This window comes from Eublepharis macularius, chromosome 2, assembly GCF_028583425.1.
Source record: "Eublepharis macularius isolate TG4126 chromosome 2, MPM_Emac_v1.0, whole genome shotgun sequence".
NCBI classification, from domain to species: domain Eukaryota; kingdom Metazoa; phylum Chordata; class Lepidosauria; order Squamata; family Eublepharidae; genus Eublepharis; species Eublepharis macularius.
The window spans coordinates 99,229,437-99,247,787 of NC_072791.1; the positions used below are offsets into that span (position 1 = coordinate 99,229,437).

At 39.0% G+C, this 18,351-nt stretch overlaps 1 protein-coding gene across 1 annotated transcript in view; it reads left to right on the forward strand.

The window, feature by feature from the left end:
• Positions 1-18,351, forward strand: part of NAV2 (neuron navigator 2) — a 377,156-nt gene that overhangs the window by 306,397 nt on the left and 52,408 nt on the right. Inside the window, exons 19-25 of the mRNA XM_054972286.1 lie at positions 1,635-1,795; positions 4,828-5,016; positions 9,092-9,144; positions 11,416-11,439; positions 12,891-12,965; positions 16,175-16,258; positions 17,860-17,971. Coding sequence (XP_054828261.1) covers positions 1,635-1,795; positions 4,828-5,016; positions 9,092-9,144; positions 11,416-11,439; positions 12,891-12,965; positions 16,175-16,258; positions 17,860-17,971 — 698 coding nt within the window. The remainder of the gene's footprint in view (positions 1-1,634; positions 1,796-4,827; positions 5,017-9,091; positions 9,145-11,415; positions 11,440-12,890; positions 12,966-16,174; positions 16,259-17,859; positions 17,972-18,351) is intronic.

Genomic DNA, 18,351 nt, shown 5'->3' on the forward strand with positions numbered 1-18,351 from the left:
TTGACAGCTTTCATGAGCAAAGTAATAAACTGAATGTTGTTGTATTCACAGTGAAACTTCCATACTGCAGATCAAGAAGAATATAGGTGGTAGAAGTCCATACTTTTCTGTAGACTAATGGGGAGTGTAACTGTGCTTAAAAGAAAACAGTCAACAAAGCAGGAGCTCCATAAATGTCTGCTTCTAAAACTTGCAATATAATCTGACATCAAGAGAAATTACACTCAAAAGAGAGGGTTTCCTTCTTCTGACAATCATTCCTCCCTTTGCACATATGCAAAGTGCTCAAACAATTCTACAGAAAGCTAACTTAAAAACTGAATTGTGCAGCTTTAAGGATAACTCTTGTTTTTAAATTATAGCTGCAATTTATTCTGTGTTATAAGGACATTCTTTGCAGCTTCTGTGATTGTCAGACTGAGCTGGGAGCTCAAAGCATTTTGTAAAATCGGGAGTGGAAAGAATGGGGTTAGCTGGGAGGTCTGAAATGTTTTCTGTGTCTGTTAAAGTCTCCAGATAATGAGAAATGCCATCTCTTAAATTTGAAACATTTGAATGTCAAAGGAGTAAGTATTTGTTCTTCTGCATATTGATCAACAATTGTGTGCTGGTTTAGGGTTCCAAAGATGGATAACTTTTATCTTCAACATAAAAAACAAATAGTGGAAATTCAGGGCTGACTCTTTGAAGAGGAATGTGGTATTTCCTTTGGAGACTCTTTATGTTTAATGGCCTAAACAATGTGATTAACAAACGATAGTAATTATTATGATCTAGAAATCCATAGATTTGTATGTGTATATACATTTGCTTTTTCCTTTACTTTTTGATTCATTTGTGCAAATGCAGTTTAATACAGCTTTGCAAATAGGCCCACAAAATTATCCCAACTGTCTGCCTGCACATACCAATGTAAAGCTACCATGAAAAAGAAAAAAGTTAGTGACCAAAACTTCCTTGCCTGGTTACCAAGAGAGGGTATGCCAAGGGCAGTATCTGAGTAGCAATTTATTATAAAACAAAAGTCCAATGGCCCCTTAAAGACTAATAACATTTATTTCAAGCTTATGTTGAAATAAATGTTAGTCTTGTGATACCTTCAAAACTTCTATCTTATTTTGTTTTGACCCGCTAATACAGCTACCCCTTAGCTATTTGTAAGCCTGTTCTAACTTTATTCATCTCCAGGTATCTTAAAACTTGCACCTGAATCCACTATATTCCCTATCTGCATCAGTAGGACTTTTTATCAAGGATCCCTCAGACCTGCCTTACAAACAGCATTTCTTATCAGTCAGGTAATGGTGCTGAGAGGTACCATTTCACAGAAATCTACAGGTAACACATTAATGTAGTCACATGAGGCAAGGAAATAACAAATGAAATCTGGAAAAGAATATGCTCTCCTGAAGCATTCCTGTTACGTATCCACAATAAACAAAGTTCATAGATGTGTATGAGATCTGGTCCCTCTTCCCTTTTCTGGTACAAGTCCAAAGGAACAGACAAAAGGTATCCCCTGGTAGGTGGGAGACTTATTTCAGGTATGCTGTTGTTTTCTGTCCTGATACCTTTGGATTTTATGCAGATAAAATAGTCCTAAGCAAAAACTAGAGTTAGCTTTCTTTGGGCAGGTATACTCCATCATCACAACTTCGTAATCAAGAAGAGGCCAAAGAATGGCTGCGTTCACATTCTGCAGGAGGTCTTCAGGATACTGTTGTCAATTCTCCGTTTTCTTCTGGGTCCAGTGTAACATCACCTTCTGGGTCTAGATTTAACTTCTCCCAACTTGGTGAGTTAATTATTTGTGTATTATAATCAGAAGTCTGTGATGCACGTATTAAAATAAACAGTATAGTGTTTTTTTTTCCTTCTTCCAAAAAGTACCATACCACTTATGCTGCTCATATGAATATCTTCTAATACCATAGTGAACAAAGGCACTGTTTTCCAAAATCAGTCCATCTCTTCCGTGTCAGTGTGATTCCTTTTAATTTTCATTTTGCAAAATAGGATTTTGACAATTCTCCAAGGTTTTTTGATGAATTAAGTGGCTATTAGTGAAGAAGGCTACGCCTGACCATGTAGTGAGAAGAGTTAGGTAAACCAGCAAATCCTTAGACAGGTATGAAAACAAGGGGACTAATCAGGAAGTTCTGCAAACGGATGTGATAGGGAAAGTATCAAAAGGAAGGATAAGAAAGACCAAGCAGGGCTAGCTTGGTGATCTGAAAGAGGATTGTAGGAGGGAAGAATAATTAGCAGTATGGTCATTTAGTTATGTGCATAACAGCATGGGAGTGTTCAAGCAATGTCCTGAGGATTTTTGTGAGAGTTCCTTTAAATTTATGGCCTGACACATCCTGAGGCCTCATCCAGTTCAGTGTACTTAACCTGCAAGACATATTTGTACTGCCTGGGCAAATCCCTTGCCTTTACTACTAAGGATGTGAAAGAATTGCAGGTTGTATAAAGGTTATCACCACTTCCCCTTACAGCACCGAACAATTACCATCCCATGCACCTTTATAATTTCCCCAAAATAGTGAAAATGTTTCTGCATAGAAATATGGCTTTTGATAAGGAAAGTAACCATCACCTGTCCTTAGTGGAGCCACTGTGGTGTAGCAGTTAGTGCTGGGATAGGATGGGGGATACAGATTTGAATTCCCACTCGATCCCATGAAGCTCACTGGATGATCCTGGCATCAGTCTTTTGTAGTTTAATCTAATCTACCTCACAGGGTTGTTGTGATAATATCCCTCCTCTGTATCCATGTGTTATCTGCTGATTGAGGATTCATGTCATACAACTGCTGGAATATGACTGACCCCCCCACAAAAAGGGAGGCCCAGTTAAAATGGTCCGCCTATAGTTGCTCATGGATTCGAGCTATTGAGAGGATTGTTCCTCGTTGATCTCTGTTGCTCTTGGGATGGGAGCCAGCCCCATGGTTTACTGTGGTCTTGATAACATAAAGAGGGCTGGAAGATGTTTAGAAAGAAACTGGCAGAAAATTCATATAGTGTGAGCTGTAGAGCTCATTCGAAGACCTATGAAGTGGCAATGATAGAAGTACAAAAACGTTTATTTCTCTCACAACCATCCCAATGTTTAAGGTATCAACATCTGTTGACTCTTAAATTTGAGCCTTTATTGTCTCAAGAACAGACAGTTAACTGTGATCCCTTCACAAAAAGGTATGTGACTGGCCTTTCTTCCAGCTGAGGGAACCCACATCACTTCCTATAATTTTGGAAAACTAGATTTGTTTTGAAATGTAAACCTTCCCCATAGTTGCTAGATGTTTTTATGGTAGCAAATGTAAGGCCTTCGTGTTCTCTGTTGAGAGGTGAGTTTTGTGGTAAATAGGAAAAACTCAGAGATCACTGAAGCAGGAGGTTTATAAAAACAACAAAGAAAATGTATTTATATACACACTGTTATTAAAGAACAGATCAGCAACCCAGGTCCCAGCATTTAAAGAAACAACCAGGCAGAGGCACATACATTTAAGCTAAGTATGGTGTCAGGTTGTGATTTTAATTCCCTTTAAGGCTTTAAAGCACAAACAGGTTTCCACTGACTAGCCACCAGGTTTGATCTTCTCTCGCACACACAGGATTCCACTCACTCCACCTGCCCTTTCCCAAGAGTCAGATTAAGGGTATGGGGGCTGCTTATCACCTCACAACTCTGTCTTCTCCCAGAGGTAGAATTAAACCACTCTGTCACACTAGCAGGCAGAGCTATATATAAAACTGCCTGCTCTCACTGAGGCAGACCTGAATTGACTGCTGCTGTTTCCTTCCAACATTCTGTCTCTTCTTTCAAAGGTGATTGGTGGAGCAGTACTCCCACAGGCTCAGTGATGCAACAGTTGAGTGGCTGTTTTACCTTTCAGGGGCACACAGATACCTTCACAAAGTTTTTTGCTGATAAAATAACGCAAATATGCTCTAATCTGGATGCTGTCTATAATAGAGGTCAGCCTGTTAGAAGATGGAAAACCACACGTGTAGGAAGGCAAAAATAAATCAAATAAATGGAAAAGCAATGAAGGTCAAAGTGAAGATATATATTGAACATATTAAGAGTACAGCATTCACATTACTTTCTATACATACACTTACACTATATGGACCATTATAAACCAATAAACAATTCACTGTTGAACTTTCTTTTTAATAATTAATTATCACATAAAGATTTCCCCCATTTTCTCTCCCATACCAATCTGTCCGATAAGCCATCAGACTTGGTTTTTCTTAGCTTCTGGCCAGTTTTTCGAAAACTGGGGTCTTACATCCAGTGCTTTTTTTCAGCGGGAACACAGTGGAATGGAATTCTGGCACCTCTCATGACTGGTGGCCCCGCCCCCTGATCTCCAGATAGAGAGATTTATAAGGGGGCTGTTTTGTAAGAGGGCCCGTGTGTTTCTCCCTCATTTTCCTCTTGAGAGTTCCACCATCTCTTTTCCCATAAAAAAACCCTGCTTATGTCACTAGAAAACCCAAGATGTCAGATAGAAGTTAGATAACACACACCAAATTTTATTTACAGTTTTCATATTTGTATACTCGATTCTCCTAGGTTTATAAAAGACTCTCTACTATCTGAATGTGACTGCATTGTGCAGATTTTTAAAATTTGCTCACTATGGTCAAGTTTTGTTTTATGGCTATGTGATTAATCCAGCACTAACTAGAAAAGAATTTTCAGAGAGATGCCTTAGAAACCAATATATTATTATAGTAATAGAATTTCTTTTGATCATTGTATGTGCATAGATTTGTGAATTTTCTGTCTGTCTCAATTTCTAGCAAGCCCCACCACAGCAGCCCAGATAAGCTTGTCAAATCTACCCATGCTACGGACGCACAGTCTTTCTAATGCAGATGGCCCTTATGATCCTTACAGTGACACCCGGTTCCGGAACAGCTCAGTGTCACTTGATGAAAAGAGCAGAGCAATGAGCCGTTCTGGGTCATTCCGGGATGGCTTTGAAGAGGGTGAGTGAGCTAAAGATCTTTTATTTATTTATTTATATATTTATTTATAGTCTGCCTTTCTCATTGAGATTCAAGGCAGATTACACAGGGTTAAATTAATACAGTAGATAGGATGAAACATCTAATAAGTAATGTAACAGGACTAAGATTACAGAATTCTGAAACAAAACATAAATGTTAAAGGTAGCAAGTTAAACAATGCAGAAAATGGTATTACATAAGTAGAAAACAATGTGGTAAAAGCAGGATAATATATACGGCAAACAGGTAATACACAGTGGTATAGTCTATAATCCTGTTCCTTTTATAAAAGTGCCTTCCTAAACTATTTCATCATAATACGGTCTTGTCATCAGGGGTGGATGGGGGTAGGGTATCAACAGTTGGATTGCTTTAAAATAGCTGGTGCAGAAATCTGTACTAAACACAATTAAAAACTAAATTAACTCTCATCTCTTACTTAGTGTTAACTGAACATAGGTTTTGTTCGTATTAAACAATAAAGAGGTGGAATCAAAATCTGAAGCTAATTTTAGAAGGTTTTAAATTCAAGGAATTGTTAAAAGGGAATATGGTCAGATGACGTTATTTTTGACAATGCAAAACTCTAATAAATATCACCAAGTGCCTTAAAATACTTTGTTAAAACAAGCCTTTTCCCACGAAAACTAGTTTTGCTCCTAATCACATATGTACTCAGTTCCCTCTTTAATGTACACTATTCGGGCTATTATGTGCTCAGACTCCCATGTTCAGTTGTTTACTGATTTCCTCTCTGATTCTACCTAAATGCTGTTGCTCCCAAAGTTTGTCCCTTTAGAGCCATTTAAACTCCTTGCTTTTGCGTGCCTTAACTAGTCCAGAAGTTCTAGGTAGCAACTTCCTAACTTTATTTTGGAAAATGAGATCTCTCTCTTCCAGATTTCAGGCTTTTTCCTCATACTGTCACGTCATTGTAGAGCTTGGGAGTCTTTGGTTCTGAACAGTGATGTAACTTACCAATCAGAAGCTACCGCAGAAACAATACAAACAGCAAGAAGAGAATCTCTCTCATGGAATACAATAAAGCACCATCTCAAATATGAAAACAGATTATTTCAAACAGTGTAAAAATACAAAAAGTGCTAAAGTGCTACTAGTACAATAAATCTATTTCATAAATATGAAATTTTGCAGGCAATAAATAGATACTGAATAAATAACGTGAATTATGATGACCAAGATACAAAATAACCACACTCAAGTTACAATCTCAGTTGGTTAGGATACCATGAAGTGTACAAAATAACTGTTTTCACTTTTTTCTTTCTCTCCTGCAGGATAAGAATATTCTCCAATTTAAAGCGTCTTCTTGGATTTGAGGTAAGAAGTAAGTCTTTAGGTATTATGGCCTAAACATCTCTTGTCTCTTGTTTTTCAGATCACCCCAGGTCCTGGAGAAGCTGTGAAAAATAAGCCAGAGGAACCCCTGAGGAAGCGCAGTGAAACGGGTTTTCCGCTAGCAGCCTCTTGGGGCCAGGGTGATTTTTCACGGCTTCTCCAGGACCTGGGGTGATCTGAAAAACAAGAGACAAGATCTGTTTAGGCCATAATTCCTAAGACTTACTTCTTACCTCAAATCCAAGAAGATGCATTAAACTGGAGAATATTCCTATCCTGCAGTAGGTGAGAAAGAAAAAAGTGAAAACGGTTATTTTGCATATTTCATGGTATTCTATCCAACTAAGATTGTAACTTCAGTGTGGTTATTTTGTATCTTGGCCATCATAATTCATGTTATTTATTCAGTATCTATTTATTGCCCACCAAATTTCATATTTATGAAATAGGTTAATTGTACTAGTAGCACTTCTGCACTTTTTGTATTTTTTGCATCATTTGAAATAATCTCTTTTCATATTCAAGATGGTGCTTTATTGTGTACCATGGGGAAGATTCCCTTCTTGCCTTTTGTAGTGATGTAACTTGGCAAAGGATCCTCATGACACTTGTTAATTTATATTTTCAGTCATTTTTCTTTCAAGCAGGGTTCTTTCAAGCTTCTGGACATCATTGCTGTGAGATCCGGAAATAAGCTATTTTTTAAAGATGAAATTCAGTTGATTGAATTAATTATTTGTTCATCTGAATTAGGGTCTTTGTTACCCAGGTTTCCAGGATAATTAACTACTTCTGTGTATATGGTCTTGCAAAATATAGGGTTATTGTGAAGGCATTGAAGAAAGCTAAATAATTAAGAAAATTTAATTGCATAGTGTAAGAATTTCTTTTGGCTAGTTCTTAAGTCCCATGTGAAACTATGAAATAATTAATGGGACTGATACGTTTTATTCCCCCCCCCCTTCCACAAGTTGCAGTCTCATTCATGATAGTATTTACAACTCTGTTCATTCATTTGACAATAGTATGGACTGAGGATTATAAACTTTTTAATAAGAAAAAATTGCAGACACACAGAATTAAGTATGTTCTATGCCAAAATTAATATTGCAACTAAAATGATGTAACTCAATATACTCTTTTGAGGTGAGAATAACTGCTCGATCTCTATTCAGATTTTTTGAAATGTAAGCATTTTGGTCTACTAAGAGGTTGCCAAGATATGCCTGGTATTTTATGAATGTAAAGTTAAGGTGCTTAAGGCAGGATCATTTTGCTGTGTTGGGGTTATAATAATGGCAAGGAATTTATTTTCTTATAAAGGTCACTTTAAATTAGTTGGAAATGCCTAAGATAAGCTAGTTTCAAAGGTTACAGGAATGTGTTTTAAAGAAGCATATACTGGAATGGAGTTTCTCTTGGAAAAGGGAACTTGATGACATGGTATTATTAAGTACACACCATGTAATATTAGAAATATATGGACCATGATTCAGAACTCTGTTCTGTATGTAGAACTACTTTTGACCAAAGAAGCTTTCTAGGGAAGAGAGGCTTGGCACCATCATGAGTTGTCCCTGAACAGCAAGAAAGAAAAAGAGGTCAGGTGGGAAGGGAAATTGGGTTTCCCCATTGATACCCCTTTCCTAAAACCTGGTTTGTCAACTGAGTCTCCTCCACTATTCTCTGCCTTCCTTTTGCAGAAATTATTCTCCTGCTACTCAGTCATGGATATTCTGGATTGTGTGACTATGAGGAATTCAAATACTTTCCTTAGCATTGCTTGTGAAAACATTCTTTTCAAATGAGACCATATGTTTAATACCTGTTGCAAGTTTTTTCAAACTCAGGCACAAAGCTTTAAATTTCCCTTTCTTTGAGATAAAACCTCTTGGTATGTGATAGTTTCCCCCCTGCCTCTTATGTGAATGGAATAGAATTCCAAGATGGAATTCATGTCTGCTTACAAGTGTAGTTTGGCTTCGGGTGGACTATCTTGATACAACTGCTGGCATTTGGTATACTGCAACATTGTTGCTTAATTTGTTTATCCTTAGTATTAAAAATAAGTATGTTTTTAAAAGACTTGTTTGTGCTAAACTAGTTGAAACTGCTAGATTCAAAAGTGCTTTTGTAAAACTTTCCACTTTTCCCTCCTAGAGAAACTGTCAACACGTATTCAAAGTTTCTTCTCTTAACACTGCATGTCGTAAAAATTATATAAGTTTTGTCTGTATTTCTATTTGAACATTTAAAATTTGTAAAACTTTTAACTACCTTTTGCTGTTTATGCTTCAGGCCAACCATATGGTGAAACTGGACTGGTCAGTTTAACCTTTACTCTGTCCGCTTCTAGTCATCTTCTGCTTCATTTTTCATGCACTGTCATGACTTTTGTAATGTCTGAGACATAGCGGGCAGGCAAACGTTTACATCCAAACGATAAAGCGGTTTTGTTTGAGACCATTTGGGGGTATGTTCCGTATAATGCCTTCATTTATTTCAGCTTACTTCTTGACACTTCTGCAAAGATTTGTTTTGAGTAAACATGTTTATGACTGGTGATGCAATTTTAATAGGCTGCTGCTGATATGTTAAACCTGCTAGCAGCATCCGCAGTGAATAATGCTGTCATGTGTGTATTATATAAATAAACGATCAGATGATCAATTTGTTTATTTTATGTTTTCTTTAGTGCACGGCTCCTCTCTCTCTCTGGTTTCAAGCACGTCCTCTATTTATTCAACGGTGAGTGTTACAAAATAGGAATATCTATCCTGCTATTATGTGCTGGGCACCACTCAGAGACTGTTGAGTATATTTAAGTTGCATTGGAATGAAAAGAACTTTTGCTGTGCCTTTAATGTCCCATTGATTCTCCTGGACTTACAATGCAGCCCTAAGCAGTGTAATACCCTACTAAATCCATTGAAATTAATGGGCTCAGAAAGGTGTGACTCTTTAGGATTGCATAATGCATCATCTAATTTCTCCCATTTCATTTGAACAATAACATTTAGCTTTTATATAAAACTTTTGAACTGAATGGTTGGATCCAAAGAACTGTGAGCAGAGCCCCACTCATAAAACAGTTTTTTACTGACTTCCTGCCCTCTGCAGCACCTGCCCTCCTAAAAGCTTTTACTGGGGATCATGGAAGCCTTAGAAATGTTACAGGATGCAGCACAAGGGGGAGTAGCTTGTGTAAATTTACTTCCCCCGTTTACACAATTAGAAATGCTTTTCGTTCCCAGAAGGGCACCTTTGCACTCACCCCAATATGCTTAGCTACCAGTCTCCTTCAAAGCAGGCAAGCAGAGCAGCGCCAATTCTTCTTCCTCTATGTTTGGGGCTGATTTGGCCCTGCTGAGACCCCATAGCTTCTGATTTTCAATCAGAAGTGACATTGTCAAGGTCTCCAGAGTGCACATGCCATTTTGCCTCATGATCAACTGGCTTCTGGCCTGCTTCTCCTCTCCCCCACCTGCAAGGTGAGCGGGGCCAGGGGGTGAAAGGTGAGGACAGGGTATCCTCCACCCCCACTACAGAGCTGGCATCCCTGGATCGGTGGTAATCACCTGGCAAGTCATAATAGATATTGTTAGGTTGCAAGTTATGTTCTGCAGACCTGGTCTTGCAATGAATGCCATGAAGAAGAAGAAGAATTCACCAAGGAAGGATAAGAAACATTGGGTTCAATTTCTGGCCAGACGTTATGAGAAAGACTTCCTGTTGGTGCTTCCATGTTGAGTATGACTCTGGAACAGAGAAGAATGATGTAAACTGCTTTGGGTCCTCATTAGGGAGAAAGATGGGGCATTAAATAAACAAACAAACAAACACACACAAATAAATAATACATTTAAAGAATAACATGCTTTACATACTGCACTGAAGTGTCTATAGATCATTTGAGTTAGAGATTTATTGTGGTAGAGTTCTTTAAGTAAACAGATTTGTACAGATGGCTATCAAGAGGGTAAAAGTAAAATTATTTGAGTTAAAGTATGCAAATCACATCAAAGATACTTGTAAATAGTACTGTAAAACAAAAAAACAAAGTATTGAATACTGATTAGATTATGTTCTCTTATCATGTTTGTTTATTTGCTTATTTATGTATGTATGTATATATTTATTTATTTATAGTCCTCCCCTCCCACTGAAATTCAAGGTGGATTACATAGTGTGAGATTAGTACAATCAGTATCAAGGACATTTCCACAAATAATGCCATAGGGTAAATAAATACAAGTTTACAAAGACATAGCAATAACAAGGATCCAATACAGAATTGAAAAAATGCTGAAACAAAATATAATCAGTTCTAGGACTGACATTAGACAACATGAAGCTCAGGTAGTAAATAGGAGTACACATTTAAAGCAACAGATAATATGTAAGGCAACATAGTAGTGAGAGCTATGGTCCCTAACTCATTAGTGAAGCATCTGAGACCCCCTCTGTACAATACAGCCCTCCTATCTGAGTAAAAAAGCCTTTTTGAATAATTCGGGTTTGCATTGTTTGCAGAAAGCCAGAAGAGTGGGGGCTGTCCTGACCTCATGAGGCAGGCTGTTCCACAGGGTAGGGGCCACCACAGAGAAAGCCCTTGTATGGGCTACTGTTGATTTCACTCCTGTGCAGGCTGGCAGCTGCAAGAGACTCTGTTCAGATAAGCGAAGCTACTGTGGAGGAACATAGGGAGGGAGGTGGTCCCATAGGTATGCTAGACCAAGGCCATGAAGAGCTTTGTATGTGATAACCAATATGTTGAACTGAGCGTGGTAACTGATAGGTAGCCAATGGAGTGATTGCAGAATGGGGGTGATGTTCATGCTCCTGCTCACTCCTGATAACAGTCAAGTCGCATTTCTTATGTGTACATAGTCTAGTGATACAAAGGAGCATGTTGTTTCCCATCAATAAAAAGTCACAAAGGTAAAAAATGAATGAATTAATAAGATGAACCCTAATTTTAGCTTTGATTTCAATATACCTTTTTATTCCTCTTTCTAGCCTGAAGAAAAGTGTCAGTCAGAGGTAAAAAAGAATTATTTTTCTTTAATACTAGTAGTATTGCTGATATGGGCTATTTTAGCATTTGGAATGATTCAGGACATAGTACATTCAACTTTTAAAAAAATCAAAGTTCCCAATTTAATGTATAGCTGAATCTTAGGCATGCATAATTCTCATCTGCTGACTCCCACATTGGTCTCTCCATGTACCCATGGACTGATTTCCTGTCTTGTGGTTGCAGCAGTGGGTGCTATGCTGTTACCTGAGCATTACTGGTGGGCCTTAGGTCTGGAGAGATTTAAGACTACTACTCTAGAGTATCTTGCTTTTTTATTGTTGTTGGATTCTTAAACACATTAAAATTAATAGCAATGAAATGACTCACCAGGCTCTCAGCATGGTAGTCAAACTTTCCTGTAGGCATGGATCTCATTTAGTGATTTTTGCCATCATTGTTATGTTTTAACTGATGGTACAATCATGACAAAGAGTTGTGGGATCTCTAGCCAGTATTTTAATTGTGATCAAACGGATACCTCAAAAGCCTATGATAGGAAGTTGTCCTTACTTATCTAAAACTGGCCTTGGACCACATTCTCATCTGGACTCAATGCCCGAAAGGGGGGGCAGAATATATGTACCTTGCATTGTGCCCTCAAGTGTGTTATTGAAATTACCATGATTTTCAATGTCACCCCAAATTTTTCTGTGTATGCTGCTGCCTAAAACACACCATGTGGGCCTAGCCATTTCTGGGCAAAGATACTAACTAGCATGCTTTCTTCATATTTTGAAAAACAAAGTTGTTTTGTGTGAACTGAATGAAAGCATTACACAGGCTGCTTGCAACGTAATATAGAAGTTCCTTGTGCAATATGGCCTACATGCCATTGCACCACAGTATCTGATCTAGCTGCTTAAACAAGCCTGCATGTGAATATGGATGAAAATCCATTAAAACCAATTTCCCTAAATTGTGAAATATACACCTAATTTTTGGAAAAGCCAACATATTATCTGAGTCATATTTGCTGTGCTCGAAAATTAGGAGGAAAGATAACCCCCGTTGATTCCTCCCATGCCACCAATGGTTGTGAGAGAGATAAGTTTTCCCAGCCACTACAGTCACTTCCTTCCACATTGCTGCTGGCTGTGTCGACACCCTCACCATATTATGTGATCCCAAATGGCTGATTAGGCAATGAAGTTCCCTGAGAATCCAGGAGCAAAGCTGAATGAGCAGTCTCAGGTTGTAAATCATATTATTTAGGGTCAGTGGACTAGTTAATCATTTTGTTTCACTACTCATATGTGAACTAACTGTGCCAGCTTTGGTTCTAGTTTGTATGGAAAATGATTTGAATATAGAGATATTGTTATTCCTTCTCTAAAGTCACTGTTTATCTATTTTCTCTGTATCTTAATTTTGACAATCATATGTTAAAACTAAAATAAAATAATACGCTATTCAGATTCGCAAGCTAAGGAGGGAGTTGGATGCATCTCAAGAGAAAGTCTCAGCTCTGACAACACAGTTGACTGCCAATGTGAGTATAATGTAGAAACTGATAACTGTCAGTGATCTGGATTATAATAAGAAGCATTTCAAACATAATTTTGTAACAAATACAAATGGACTCACATTTCACTTCCTCTTAAATATAGTTCATTCTAGATTACATTTCTTTAGTTTGGTAGGGACAAACAAGCATGCCTCTTTCAGAGTAAACATTCACAGCAATTTTGCCATTTCTTCCAGTTGCTGCAGCTTCAAAATGCACATGGAGCTCCCCAGCTCAGAATAGACTTCCCATTCATTCTAATGGAAGGAAGAAGTCCATGTGTGCATAATTTTTTGTGTGTGGATCTTCTTCTATTGAATGGTTGGGGGACTCTGTGGTTGAGTCATTTTGTTATCTCCATGGACAGGCAGTGATCTCTGGAGTAAGAGGACTATGACTGGGTTCCAATCGTACAGCAGTAGCAAATTTGTGCACCCCCCTCCCGCACATTCATTTTTTTTTTATTAACTACATTAACTAACAATACAAAGGGAAGAAAGGGAACAAGGGGAGGAAGGAAAAAAAAACACAACAACTACAACATGTAACAACTATGCTACACAAAATGTTTTCCGTTCATACTGCCATTATTCAAAAGTTAAAGCTTTATGTTATATTGATGGAGTGGTTGACCTTACTAAATGCAAATTACAATTTAAATTCAAATTAAATTTTCCTTCCCCTCCTGGGTCTCGGACGCAATTCTCTCTGAGCAACTGCAGCCGCAGTGCTCGTTTCCTCCCCCCCCCCTCAGACTTCTCCTTTTCGTCTTGCTTGGTGCACTGAAATTCCGGATTTTTATCCTCAAAATCCCTTAGTTGATCTTCTGATAATATCTTGAAAGCTTGATCTTTGTGACTGAACCAGATTCCTTCCGGAAATAACCATTTGTACTTTATTCCACGTTCTCTCAGAAGAGCTGTGAACTTTTTATACTTAAAACCTCTTTTCCGAACTAGAAATGGGACGTCTTTCAATATCTTAACTTTATTACCCAAAAAGTCCAAATCTGCATTGTATGAATTATATAGGATAGTGTCCCGGATCCTCTTAGATGAAAAATCAATGATGATCTCGCGAGGCAGCTGATGCTTCATTGCATATTTTGAAGTAGCCCGAAGGACTTCCAAAATGGCGCTTTTTACTTCTTCTTTAGTTGCCCTCGCGGGTGTCGCCAGTAGTTCCGAGACCAGACCCCGTAAATCCTCATTTTCCTCCTCTTTCACATTCTGGAGGCGCAAAATTGTCTGTTCGTTCCACTTGTAGCCCGATCAGCTGGTTCTCCACCAGCTTTAGCTCTTTATTCGTAGCCTTCACGAGTGACGCACTTTCCCAAGCAGACTTCTCTGCCTCCCCCCTGCTGCTTCCTTAACGGTTTTCACTTCGCTCTCAATTAAGCCCACCCTTTGATCTGTTTCATTCAGCTTGTCAACAAAGGGTTTTATGGCTTCACCAACCGCCCTCCTCACTACTTCCTCCAACGACTCTCCCTTCAGGGCAGCCGAAACTGACTTGCCCAGAGCGGGACTTTGTTTTTTCGTTGCCATTTTAGGGGGGGGGGAACCGCCAACCAGATTCTGAAACTCAGCGAAGGGGAAGAACGAGCCTTCTTAGCTTCAGATCCCACCACTCCTTCGTGTGCGCTTGTAGTAACAGAAGGGATTCGCTTACTTGCAGGCTTTCGCCTAATTCTGCTCTTTGCCGTTTTCCATGGCCCGGCAGCACTCGAGGCGCCGCGCACGTCTGCCGGCCTCCGTAGGGACAAACGGGCAATTAACCCCCCGCATTGATTCCGGGGGGCTCTTCCCGCAGCGTCCCGGACCCAGCCTCCCTCACTGGGAGTTTTGGGGGCTAATCTTCACAGATCAGCAGCCCGGACAGGGTGCTCGGGCGCTTCCTCTCGGACCTGCGAAGAGGAGTGTCCGACATGGCTGAGAAAACGAAACCGAATCTCACATTCATTTGTTTTTCATGGAATAAGATCATGATCCTGCATGAGGAGACTGATGGAACATGTCTTTTGAGCAAGCTGGTAACCAGCATACTATTGGAGGTGACTCTGTTCTATACTAGTAATAAATGGGGCATATTGCTCAGTGATTCTGTCATCTCCTCCTCCTCCTAACTTCTTGTGGCTGAGTGTGCAGCTCTTGTCTTGTGCTTGCAGCTTTTTACCATATAAAGAAAATTAATTCCCATCCTGTGACTCCCTTCTCCATCAGTTTTTTGCCGCTGGGATGACTTCTAGGAGTCAAGAGAAAGCTACTCAACACTTACTAGTTTTTATAACCTATGTACCACTTGTTAAATATCAATTACTTTTGGTCCCAGAAACTAGCTTCCCACTAGTGATCTAATTATAACAGAGGGAGCACTTAATCTTCACTAGAGAATTTACTAACCTGTTTTTATGCCTCTTTCTCCCCCTAGTATCCAAACTGGGAGTCTTTGCTGGTACTTTAAATAGCTGGCACATCTTTTCAAACAGAAATTATTTGCTTCATTTTAAAAGCAAACAGTAACTTTACAACCCACAAAGTCAATGCTAAGCTTGTTTTATTTTCTGCCACTTTTCTCACATACTCAGCCCAGCTTGTTTTTACAGGGGTCAGAGGGAATGAGAGCCAGGTATCCCACTGTTATTGTAATCTTTGTATCTGTTTTCACTGGGAATGTGAAAGTAGTTACTTAGGATAAGACAGCTATTTGCTGATGCTGAACGATGTTGGGAAAGACCAAAGAAGGCCATATATGTGGGAGTGGGGGAAGGTTTGCAATAGATTTTCCTAAGCTAAGGAAAAATGGCTCTGAATAAAATGTTGCCCTAGGCACAGTTACTAGGAATGGACATATACCTGGGGTCAGAAGACTGCCCCAAAGCTGCATTACTGCATGAAACAGCAATTCGAAGACCAGTCATAGCAGTTGCCACAGCTCCAGTCAGAAAAACACTCTCATGGCTCCTTGTCCTTGCCTGGGAGTTGCTGCAATCAGTTATATCTATGCCAGAGCTTGTTGCCAAGCCACAGGTGTTCTGATGATGCTAAGGTGTGCCAGGGACCAGTTGCCTTCTTTGCTGTTTGCAGAAGGAAGCTTTAGCATAGAATTGCCACCTGTATGCTATATAATCCCACTGCCAAATGTTTCAATAAAGAGACAGTGTCTACAGTTGTATAATATAATTTAACTTACAGGCTCACCTTGTAGCGGCGTTTGAGCAAAGCTTGGGAAACATGACCATTCGACTGCAAAGCCTAACCATGACAGCAGAACAGAAGGCAAGTTTCATGTTCAAGTGAGCCAATAAATACCATGAAAGAGACTCTAGAAGTGACCTTTTGAAATTAACAGTGTGGTACCTTTGGCAACAGGTTGCAGAGGAAATAAAACTAGTCCATAAAACCATATTCATGTTGATGTGCCAATAGCCATTGGATATGAACTGTCTCGCCTGTGGGGACAGAAAAAATGAGATGTTGGACAATTTATATCAGCTAACTGGGGCTCCTAGACTTCTTTCCCCTGCTCTCAACTTCTGAACTTTCTGCAGTCCATTTACCCTTCTACTACATTGCCCCGTTAACAAAATTAATATGTAAATGCTTGTGTACACTAGTTGCAAAGATAGATTCAACAATGATTTCAAAAAAATAATTATTGATTCCACTTATACCCATTTCCGCCTAAAGAGCTCCAAGGAGCTTACATGGTTCACAAGTAGGCCCTTTCAGCTGGCTTGCAGGGCCAGACCCCTTAATTTCTGCAACAGTACAGCATGTATCTTTAGACCATAATAAGCAATAATAGGATGCAGTCGTGTGATACTTTGCTGTTATTACTCTTGTTCTTTTGCATATACTCATGCTATATATATAGATACTTAATTACACATTTAAAAAATTCTCTAAATTATACTGATGTCTAGTACCCGGTTTTGAATTGTTGTCTATGGTACTTTTGTCCCATACTATAGAATTATAATAACTGATGCTTAAAATAAAGAGCAATACAGGAGTACAGATCTGACTCCCTTGCATATTTTAGCCATTATGAAATTCCCACTGACTTGAGGGTAATGATTTAGCCTTCATGAAAAAGAAAATCGGCCTGGTCAACAATTTCTCCCACAATGTTTAAGCTTCAACTCATTTGCTACTGGTCTATAACTTCGATGGAGCAGCTTTGGGCCAATAAAGTGTACGGCCCTATGGCAATTAGCTTCCTGTATTAAGCATGATAGAACCCTAACAGCAAGCATCCTACAATGCTTCATAAATGTTTGGATGCATATCCATGCAACACCAAGTTGGGACCATGGGAAACTGCTGTATTAAATCCAGATACCTGCCATGCATTAGTCAAGATCTATATAGTGTGCCATCACAAGCATAGAACAGTAGTGAGAAAAGCATGTTGTTCATGTAAGAGCTTGGAATATGGCAAGTGAAATTAATCCTGGTGACTCAAAGAAATGACTCTTATGCTGCAGGGTAAGCAGAACATGGATATGCACATATAGCATACTGGTCTCTGCCAATCTAACCCGAGGAAGACCCCAGAATAGTGATGCTCAATTATATCATTACAGTGATAGTAAAATCTACCTATTGAGCCTGCCCAAATGTAAATTTTGTTCAGTCTTTTCTAATACTTATCCTTTATTAATTAAGGGGGGACATTAAAACCCTAAATATTGGGAGGAAACTGGCCTTTCTAACACCAGTGGAACATTGCTCAGGTTCTGGATTTGAACATATCATGAAGTACCTGTTCCACATTGATTCAGCTAGTTAACTGTATTGTCCTTGCCCTGGTTGATTGGTTGCTTGGCCATTCTTTAGAGAATTCACAGGCAACATTGGTGTTTTTTGTGTTTCAGGATTCAGAACTGAATGAGTTAAGAAAAACTATCGAACTACTGAAGAAACAAAATGCTGCTGCTCAGGCTGCTATTAATGGAGTAATTAACACACCTGAGCTCACCTGCAAAGGTAAAGGAAAGAAGCAATCTCTACTTTTAATGACACTTCCACACTCGAAGGGCATCCATCCCTTTGGTAATAGCTGATGCAAAGCCTCTTGCTGTATATCTCTTCTTCAAACTGTTTTTGAACTTTCTGTCATACACAAGAAGGTCCATTGTTGTTATAGAGCATGTTCTCTATTACTATAGAATATGTTCTGTGTATTAAGAACAGACAGCAGTTCAAACTGATATTCACTGACAATAAAGAACAGAATGCTGTGGTTCTTGTGTAGCCTTTCAAGTAATTTTTGGACTTGTTGCTCACTTGGTTTGTTTACAGAGGTCAACGCAGAAGGAAAACTGGGGATGCTGTCTAGGTCACCTTTAAGCCATGCTCTGAGAAAT